At 39.0% G+C, this 10,126-nt stretch overlaps 4 protein-coding genes across 4 annotated transcripts; 2 read left to right on the plus strand and 2 right to left on the minus strand.

Moving 5' to 3' along the window:
- Positions 1-516: 516 nt before the first annotated feature.
- BDR25DRAFT_361197 (uncharacterized protein) lies at positions 517-1,151 on the minus strand (the record flags this gene model as incomplete). Its single annotated transcript, XM_033696377.1, has 4 exons — positions 517-576; positions 634-781; positions 845-991; positions 1,027-1,151. The coding sequence occupies 4 exons, from the start codon at positions 1,149-1,151 to the stop codon at positions 517-519; spliced, it is 480 nt and encodes a 159-aa protein (XP_033541821.1).
- A 43-nt stretch (positions 1,152-1,194) lies between these two features.
- BDR25DRAFT_361198 (uncharacterized protein) lies at positions 1,195-3,042 on the minus strand (the record flags this gene model as incomplete). The annotated part of the gene is made up of 9 exons (XM_033696378.1): positions 1,195-1,219; positions 1,250-1,440; positions 1,472-1,583; positions 1,616-1,971; positions 2,022-2,076; positions 2,141-2,159; positions 2,215-2,511; positions 2,566-2,663; positions 2,693-3,042. The coding sequence occupies 9 exons, from the start codon at positions 3,040-3,042 to the stop codon at positions 1,195-1,197; spliced, it is 1,503 nt and encodes a 500-aa protein (XP_033541822.1).
- A 103-nt stretch (positions 3,043-3,145) lies between these two features.
- On the plus strand, positions 3,146-4,126 carry BDR25DRAFT_361199 (uncharacterized protein; the record flags this gene model as incomplete). The annotated part of the gene is made up of 7 exons (XM_033696379.1): positions 3,146-3,207; positions 3,242-3,530; positions 3,565-3,752; positions 3,804-3,836; positions 3,871-3,926; positions 3,958-4,037; positions 4,079-4,126. The coding sequence occupies 7 exons, from the start codon at positions 3,146-3,148 to the stop codon at positions 4,124-4,126; spliced, it is 756 nt and encodes a 251-aa protein (XP_033541823.1).
- Positions 4,127-4,249: 123 nt separating this feature from the next.
- Positions 4,250-5,013, plus strand: BDR25DRAFT_361200 (uncharacterized protein; the record flags this gene model as incomplete). Its single annotated transcript, XM_033696380.1, has 6 exons — positions 4,250-4,283; positions 4,327-4,334; positions 4,371-4,466; positions 4,558-4,625; positions 4,692-4,850; positions 4,872-5,013. 6 exons carry the CDS (start codon positions 4,250-4,252, stop codon positions 5,011-5,013), a joined length of 507 nt encoding a protein of 168 aa, XP_033541824.1.
- Positions 5,014-10,126: the final 5,113 nt, after the last annotated feature.

A 10,126-nucleotide genomic window follows, 5' to 3' on the forward strand; every position in this document is an offset into this window, starting at 1 on the left:
CCGTACTGTCTTTGCCGCCGCCGCGCGTTTGATGCGGAATACATGTGGTGGGGATCATATGATGGACCGAGAGATAATGTAGGAGCCATTGTGGAGCGCATATTGTGGCAAGCCGGCTGAGTGAGCGACAATCTAACGCAATGTGTGCAGATGCAAGGGAAATTGGGGCGCCACCCAGGCCGGGAGTTGCCAGGAGGTGAAGATTGAGGGAAGAAGGGCGCGGGAGACGTGAGAGTGGTTGAAGGTGTTGGGATTGTTGTTGGTGATCCAGGAGGAGAAACTCTATTGGGTACTTTTAAAGTTGAGTCGTCTGAGCAAATCATGTACGTGGAACAAGATGCCTGGTTTACGCCATGTTTCGGGTGGTCTGCATGCTTATACGGTCAGCTGACTTGGGATTAGTGCTGGCTATTGCTGGTTATTCGGCCGATCGATTGGGGAGAGGGAGCCGGGGTGGGATGGGGGCTATTCCGCCTCCATATCATAGAACATAGCCTCTCTCGATGCTGCCGGATGTCAATCGTAGCGCAATGATAACGGATGCGGTGAACTGAAGTCGCATTTACCACATCTGGACTAATATGGCGCGCGCGCCGAAGGAACTATCTATAGAGTGACTCAGCTGCGAAACACGGATATGAGCTTGCGGCATGGAGGAGAGCTGGGGCTAAAGCCATGCAGCATAGCAGCCGTGAAGATTGCGGGAACGGGTGTGACAATCCAGTCTTCCTTCCGAGGCGTCAGCGGCGGCAGAACTCGGTGTACAAACTGAACTCGGCGTCTAATTTGAATTAGCTATTGGTGGGAAGACAGGGTTTAGGGAGTTTAAGGGAGGAGGCGGCACTGTAGTGAAGGCTGATCGCTTGGGGATGCGGAACGACCCTGGGGCGATAACCGTCCTTCAGTAGGGCTGAGCGGCGTAATTGGCTGAGCGGTGTAGAAAAAGGCGTAATTTGCTTGATTCGATACCTTAGGCATGCAGGAAGTCGATCTATGAGGTAGGGTTCTCTTTTAATTCCCCTTCACCTCTGCCACAGCGGCACAGTGCGGCGCAGCCGCGTAGGGGTCGAAGGCTCAACACAGAGGAGAAGAGCGAAAGCGAACAGTCGGATGGGGCACTCTACCGCTTGTAAGAGGTAATTGGACGCCATCTCGGATCTTTAGAGGCATGGAAAGTGAGGCGTTTGCATGGTGTTAGCCTTGAAGACGAAAGGTCTGACTGGCCCCAAGGAAGTTGCACAAATGTTACGAGCCCTTTACGAAACGCATTCTTCCTCCGAAAACAGCAACCGGGTCAGTCGGTAACTGAGTGCGGTGACTCACCGCTGAACCTTTACTCCCACGAGCGTGAGTTGTGGTGGGCGCTTGAGCCGCAGCGTTGTTCCCAATGCTGTACCGGCAACGAAAGGGCACAGCTCTTTGTCTCATCAAAACTAGCTCCTTGGAGCTGCTCAGTCTCCTACCTAAAAACAAATCGAAGATAATTAATGTCAAGGGCGCCAAATATGTTGGTTAGCCTTCTAGTGCTCCTCAATTGCCACGAGCAGGATTCTACCATGCAATATTTCTGCCAGAAGCTCGAGCTGGAACATTTTAATGATCGATAGATAAATACGCGCTTCCGGCATCCTGGTTGGCTAGTTTGACGAAAGTGAGGCGGCCGTTAGACCGCGTGTGCGTGCGGCACGTTATTCTTTTTTTGACGTCCAACCTGACAGCATCTCTTAAGTGGTTTGTCGGAGTCCAGCGCAATCTCCTCTTACCAGCGAGTGCAGGTGGAGCTAAGGGGTGATGGACAGGCGCCCTAAAGGTTCCTGAATCATTTGGGGTTCGTAGGCGTGAGTGATTTTCGTGTGGGATTGAATGGTGACACTCATAAACTTGAACACGTGATCCAAAAGTTAGAGACGGAAAGTTCTGCGTGGAACTAAGGTAGATGGATGGAATTAAGCAAGCGGCATTTACGCCGGTCTAGTGAGGTGGTTGGAGTCGTTAGCACCGAGGGACAGGACCTATCAAACCACGTCGATTAAGCTAGCATTGAATGGGGAAACTTTCCTGTACCAAAGGGCATTTCTTCATATGGATAGGTATGGATCAAATGACGGCAGGTTGGTATACTTGGATCATGGCCGTTCACGGCACTAGACCACCGCTAGCTGAGTTCAGTTGTTGCCGGCAATGTACATACTTAGGAGACTGGAACCTATGAACCCTTGCCTAGGTTAGGAATGCGGAAGACGGGGGTAAAGTAGAAAGTGGACGGTGAGATCCGAGCTCTAGAGGTCATCCAAAGCAGAACCTGATAGTAGTAGTCGTAGCTCAAGATTGCTATGTCCCTAGAGTGTCGGAGCTGCGTGTCTTGATTATCGGTCCTTGGGAATAAACGAATTCGCCCCAGTACCAGACTCGGATACTGGTGCTTTAGCATCAAACTCGGTTTAAAAGGATACCAAAAGGGGTGCTTTCCACCTTCTAAGCCACAAGGGGTTGTTTGGAGAGGCGCTCTGACTCATCCAGTGTTAGAGAACACTCTCGGGGCGAATGTAAGAAGCACTTCCCGACGCCCCACGGAAACTCCTAGACATTTATTTCCGTGAGTAGGAGTTGGCAAGGTTGACGTCGCGATTGAAGAAATTTTTGCTTTCGCCGTACATATCAGGCTTTCCGTCTGTTCGGAGATGTTCGATACGAAGCGCCTAAATTCTGCTTGAAGCGATGTGGAGTTTGCGCCCCGAGTTTGACGCCGCCGCAACGACGCTTAGGCGAATCAGCTTGCTGCAAGTGGTGCCTGACAGTGGCGAAGAATACAGGATCAGAGATGAAGACATGTTGTGTAATCTGTTTGGGCGGGATAAGGCAGTGTTGGATGAAGAGGGGCGGTGTCTTGAGGACATTATGAAAGGAGTTCAGGATAGCGCCTTCCATCGGAACGTCGGTACTAAGAATTATGGGCACAGTTCGGTGCCATGGCCACAACTTGAGAAATATGCACTGTTTATGCGAAACTTGATGGAAGGATTGATGATAGAGCGGACTCATTTTTTTGGCCCCAGTTCAAAAAATTCTTATAGATCGCAGACACTAGTCTCGCACTAACGAACACCAAGGGCGAGGCCGGGAGCAGATATAAAAGTAAAGGCATATGAGAAATCAAGAAAATATGGAGTACACTTTCTCTAGTCACAAACAAGGGGGGGTAATGGGGTAGAAGAACAAATTCATTTGGTGTTTGAAAGAGTGGCTACAGATCTTGCAACGGGCTCCTAACAGGCTGGCACGCTGGAAGGACCAAAGGAAGGGTTTCAAAAAGAAATGAATTTTCAAATGACCATCAAAACCCAAAGATAACAAACACCAAAGCAGAGTACCAGGTTGCCACCGTGAGATTCGACGGAAGAATGGTGGCAGATGAATCTGCTATTTACTGCGGATCTATCGTTGCCTTTGAAATCGTAAGCACATGCCCACTAGAATGGAAAAGTGGAACCTCACTAGACAGCGAGGACACGGACGTGGAGCCCCATATTGTAGGTAATCTCGGTGGACTGGGCAAGGCTGCAGTTGCAATGGGCCCCCGAGGAGTCCACTGCCCTGATTGGCGCCGTGACCTCCGGCGACACCTTGGCCTTGACCATTTCCAGTGGTATTCTGAGTGTTTCCTTTGCCAGTAGAACTCATCGTGATAGAATTTCGGTTGAATGGATATCTTTGGGTGGTTATAAATTCAAGACGACTGAATGGCGCGTGAAGTGACGTTGGCGTTCAGAGAAAGATAGAAAATAGGCTGAGGAAAGACACAGTGGTGTGTTGGAGAAGGATACTGTGGTATTCAAGTGAAGTAGGTCCCCTTTATACTCATTTTGACAGGGTGGCCGAGCTGTTTGGGCAGAGTCCACGCCACAAAGTGAAAGAAGTGATACTCGGTTGATGCTAAGCTGATCGTCCTCGTGTGAGACAATATCATTATAAAAATGCAAGAAAGCGGCGAGGTGGACCTGAATGTTTCTGAAAGTTCGGATGATGCCGAGCCAAGTGTCGGAGGCACAGAGAACTAGCGTCCATAGCGTCAACACAGTGCCACAGCTACTTGAAGGCAGAAACTGAGAGAGTAATTCGATTTTAGGAAGACTTCTATATTCCAACTCGATCTCCTTTAGAAAGCCTCTGACTTTATTCAAGGAAGCTAGAAATAAGAGGTTCCGTTTTATTAAGAATCTAGTAATTGATGACAAAAGAAACTTCAGGAATGGAGCAAGTTAGTTCGAGGAGTTACTGGGATTGTGGGAAACTTTTATGTATAATTTTGTTCAAGAGAGGTCCCAGTATGCAAGGTCGAATGTATACAGGTTTAGTCGGAGGTTGGATAGACGTCTCTTTCGGTAAATTTCAAGCCACGGAGAACATGGCTGGGGAAGACATGGATATTGGCAATCCGTAATCAAAGTGGCGTAACAATACCATTTGTCTGGGAATAAAACCAAGTCTTATGTGGCGGTGAAAAAATTGAGGCTAGTGCCTCTTCCACAGCGGCGCAGCGAGTGACGGTGACGGAAGCTGAGAGAATCTTTCACAAGGGATAGAAAACTTCAAGATATTCGAAATTGGATGACGTATAGAATGAGGTAGCCGAGGATAGTGAAGGGGCAGTAGAAGTTAAACGCTACGTAGAGGGCAGATATGGTTGTGAGTTCTGAAAGTTCACCTTCGCATATGGGGGTGTGGGCAGCTTCAGCTTTTAGTCAGCCTGGGCTTCTGAACAACTCGAGCTTTCATAGATGCAGCTATTTGAAGATTTTTTACGGAGAATGGATCTTCGGAAGGTTCGAAAACATCGTGGACCTCAAGGGGTGCATTACCTAACAAGTCAGCCTTAAAATGAAGGTCACGTGCTTAGAGCGCTTGCCATTTGAGGCATCCAAAGCAGTGCTGGCGATAGATCGATCCGATTCGTGGATCGATCCGAATCCACGCTATCCTGAATCTGGATTGGATCCTCGAATCAATTCATAGTCTTAGCTGAAAATTTGCTTCCCTATTAATAAAACAACTTTAAAAGTCTTGTACAATAGAATCCTATAAATTAAGCTTAACTCTAGTGCCTAAAAATAAGGGCAGTGACATTAGAAACTTTGTACAACTACTAATGTCTAATAAACCTACTAAATAAAACAGCTAGCTTCTCTAATACTGTAATTTCTACAATTACAACTACGCTTTAAAGGTTGTTATAAACTTTTAAAGGCACTTAAAATCTAACTACTAAGTTTTAGCAAAGGGTACTCTTTCTTTTATATAATAAGCAGGTGCTATTAAACTCTAAAAGCTATAAGACTACGCAGAACCTTACACAAAAGAAGATATACAGAATGCTGCGTTTAAAGCCTATCTAAATAAAGATATTATTTAAAAAGCTCTTATATAACTAATTATTTAACAGCATTTTACTCTCTTAGTTATTAAATTATTGTCCTTTTAAGCTTTTATACAAGCATTAAATCTTGTTACTAGAGAGGCTATTTTAGTTTTACACTTTACTATTTATACAGCAATCTAAAGCTATTAGTATAAAGAGAAGCTTATTTTTTAGCGTAAGATTTAAACAGCAACTTTAAAGATTAATGTTACGCTTAATCTCTAGACCTCTCTAAACTAAATTCTATTTATTGCAATTACTAGACACTTTGTATAAAGCTTAGATAATACTGTTACTAAACACTTTCTTACTTTACAACTAGTCTTAGGCTATTCTAGTAAAGAACAGTTCTCTGTACTTTGTACAGTACTTAAGGAGTACAAGATTACTAGAAATCTAGAAGCAGTTGTTAGAGATAATGCTAGCACTAATAACACTCTCTATTGTATAATTAGTAAGTAGTATTCTAACAAACTTAATCTACATTAGGATTCTAAGAATAAAAGAGTTTGCTATTTTAGTTATATTATTAATCTTATTATATAAGCATTTCTGTTTTTAAGTTTATATAAAAGTTATCTTAAAAATCTTAAAGCTGTAGACCTTAAAAAGGCAAATAAATTACCCTCTAATTCTATACAACAAGATATAATTAGAGCTATTAGTCCCCTTAGCAAACTTTATAACATTGTAGTCTATATTTATAGTTTAGGGCTTTGTATAAATAAGTTTATCTTGTAAGCTAGACAGATAATACTCTTAGACAATTATATAAGATAAAACAGCTAGTATTATATAATTAATACAGTAATTAAGCTTAAAATGTATGTAGATTTCTATGTTAAAAACTAACTTAATCTTAAACGCAATACTTTAGAAATAAAGGATTAGAAAATGCTTTATATAATAAAAACATTCTTGCAGATTTTTAAAAATGTAATTCTCTAAAACAAAGAAGATGTAAAATGCCTTAGACAGGCTCTTCCTTCTCTATAGATCTTATAGACTTACATAATAGCTTTCCTAGCAAAACATAAGAAGGGAAATACATAATTTAATAAAAATTATGTTATATAAGCTACCTAGGCACTTACAGCATAGCAAAAATAGTAGGACTTACTTTAAAAGCATCTTCTCTACTAAATTGCAACAGTTTTACATCTTTATTATTATATAAACTAGGCTAATAAGGTAATGCTTACCTTAAGGTTCTTTGCTAAAGACTAAAAAGCATAGAAAGCTTAGCTAAAATAATTCTAGCTTAATTTTTAATCTAAATATTAAGATTTATTATTAACACCTCTCTAAAGTAAAGTGTAAGAGTAAAGAAAACAACAGGCTACTTATTATATAACAGCATAGATTATTTATAAAGTCTAGGATTATTTAATTAAAGCTATAACTAAGTAAATTCTTAGTAATTAGGCTTTAGTAGAGAATCTAGATAAGTAGGCAGAGTATACAGGAGAGCTAGCAACAAAGGGGGTTAAAGATGTGTTAAAATAGTGGCAGAATAACGTACAATAATCTTAGTAGCCCCTTCTTACTTATCTTGCACTTAAGATCTACTCTATACTACTTATAAGTAATAAACTAGAACATATCTTTTTTAAAGCACATTATATAATCTTTTAGACTTAAGCATTATTAAATTTTAATATTATTAAAGTAATTAAATCTTTAAATTACTAGTTAAGTTAAAAATAAGTAGACTATTTAAAAGAGTAAAGATCTTTATTTTCTATCTTATTCTTTACTTATAAAAAGACTGTTAATTTTAAGTAATTTATTATACAATATTCTAGCGCCTATTCTTATTATTACTCTCTAGCTCCTTAATCTTGTATAGGTAATCTATAACAATGTTATTTACACTAGAAGACAAAGTTGCTAGGGGACCTATACTATTATTAGGTGTCAGACGATACTAATTAGGTTAAGAGCTATTATAGTAACTGCAACAGGCAGCCTAATCTTTAAATTTGTAATTAGCGCAAGCAGCTGCCTACTTAGACAAGAGTAAAACACACTCTAAAAATAAACTATAGTAAGAATAGCTAGCATACTCTACTATGTAAGTTAGTTGTTGTACAACATGTAAGATAGAAGGCATATAGTAAGGTTCTATGTTAATAGTACTATAAGTCTAAATTAACACTGCATTAACATATAACAGGCAGTGGGTATTTAATTAGAAGGCATAAAGGGTGCTGCTGTAGTATTTAACATTATTATAGGGTGCAGAGAGAACCTATTTCTGCTAGATCTAAAATTGTTAGCTTATTGTACAATAGGGGGAGTAACTTACAGTATGCGCTACAACTCCTAGAGCTGCTTGTACGTTTAGGTTAGAGGCAGCAGGAAAAACCTAGATGCATCTTTTGCGGCTATTAGCGCTATGCTGCTCCTAGCTATTTTTATTGTTCTTCTTAGCATTCTAAATTACAATGTCTATGTTTTTATATAATAAAATAAAAAGAAGATACTTTTTGTAATGCTTGTTGTATAAAGCAGGGCTTAATATACATTTCTCCCTTTATTGTTTAGATTTTAAGCTATTAACTGCTCCTATTGTAAATAGAATTCTATTATCCTAAGCTAAATTTTTATTAAATGTTTATTATACAACCTATTAAGAGTATAATAGCACAAAAAATTAAGTAAAAGACTAATTGTTTAGAATAGTTGCCTATTTAGCCTTAGCGCTGGATTGATTCATGGATCCGATCCAGATCCAGGATAGCGCCACGTGATTCCGGATAATCGATTCGGACCGATTCCCGCCAGCACTGATCCAAAGTTGACGTTAACTTGATAGTTCCTTACAGACCTTCTTAACCTGCACACAACTCATTAGATCTTGGCCGCCTTTCCAAGATACTATTCTTGCGTACAGATGGAAGTCTCTACCCCGTTCACCAAGAGGGCTTTTCTGAGGTTGTGACTGAATCGTGACTTGTAGAACAGAACGTTCAGAGTTCTCAACAATTAAGCTGGCTTGCAAGCTAGCTTAATAGGCTTGCTATGTAAGCAAGTAAGCTAAGCAAGCTAAGAGAATAAATTGTAATAAGCAATTAAGCTAAAAATCTCTAGCTTATTAGGCCTAGCTTATAAAGTCTATTAATATTCTAATTATTTCTAATTTTTTTACTATTTTAAAAAGATGCTAAGCATCTTGTATAACTTTAGTAATAGTAACTTTTTATTTACTTATAGCTGCTTTACTTTTAACGTACTCTACAGGTGTAACAGCGCAGGCAAGACAATAGGTCTAAATGCGGTGTGAATCTACTTAGAGGCATATAAGTGCGTAGAGACTTAGAAACCTAGTAATTCTATTAACACCTATAGGCCTTATATAGAAGGGTATTAGAAAACTACTAGGCTAGCTAAGAGAAGAGGTACAACTAAATACTTAGAGGAATAGAGGTATAGCAAAGGCTAGGGCAGAGTTAGAGTAGATATAAAAAACCTTTAAATGTAAGTTTATTAAGTAAACTTTATAACGTACACTATAGGCAAGTTGCTTACACGCCTAAGTTGCTTACTTTTACTAAGACCTGTTACGTCCTACGACTAGACCATAGCCCTAGGTCAAGGAAGTGCCCTACTGTTGTTTGACTAGTGGCCGAGCCCGCTGGAGGAGGGGCAGGCAGGATCACGGGACTACACGGACGAAAGGCTGTCCCAGTATCCAGACAGCGTGATTGGAGAATGCTCCGTCCAATAGGGTCCTGCTCGCAGTGCGCGCAACTTAGAAGTATATAGCTTTAATCCTAACTATAGTTTAAAAGTTATAATTAACTTTTAGTTTATTTTTACATAGACTAAGTAGTATAATAGTTTTTAATAACACTAATACTATTATATATCTTATACTATAACGTACTTCACAGGCAAGTTGCTTACACACCTAAGTTGCTTACTTTTACTAAGACCTTACTAAACTACTTTTCTTATACTAATGCATTCTCTATAACACTACTTAGATGTGCTAAAAGAATGTTAGATATAGCTTACACTCTAAGCTTTTAAATAAGACATAAAACTTTTAAAGAAACATACTACAGCTATATACAAAGTTCTATAAAAAAAGAATAAATAACTATAGCGCTAGATAACCTTTATAAGCTAATTTTATAGCTAAATTATAAAAGCTAAGTAATAAAAAAAGTAGGTAATTATTAAAACTATACTTAAGCTATATATGTAAAGAATTTCCTCTTAAATAGCATTTATAGCTAATATAGCTAATTTTTTACACACTAAGCATAATCTAGGCTATGTTTATATAAACTAGCTTAGTATGTTTATAAAGTATTATTTAAAGCTTAAAGTAAAGTTTTAAGTATAAGTATAGTTAAAAAATATTTAGCTAATTATAAAGCTTATTTTACTAAAGTTATACATATTATTATTCTAAATACTATACTTAGCTTTAATAATCTTTATAAGGCTAAACCTAGTTTAAATTACTTTAGAACTTTTATAAAAAGCTTTTTTATAGTTATAGTTATATTTAAATATTACTTTAAGCTTTAAATAACACTTTATAAATGTATAAAGCTAGTTTATGCTAATATAGCCTAGATTATGCTTAGCGCGCAAAAAATTAGCTATATTAGCTATAAATACTATTTAAAAAGAAATTCTTTACGCATATAGCTTAAATATAGTTTTAATAATTACCTACTTTTTTTTATTACCTAG

The sequence above is a fragment of the Lindgomyces ingoldianus genome, assembly GCF_010093535.1.
Source record: "Lindgomyces ingoldianus strain ATCC 200398 unplaced genomic scaffold BDR25scaffold_42, whole genome shotgun sequence".
NCBI lineage: Eukaryota > Fungi > Ascomycota > Dothideomycetes > Pleosporales > Lindgomycetaceae > Lindgomyces > Lindgomyces ingoldianus.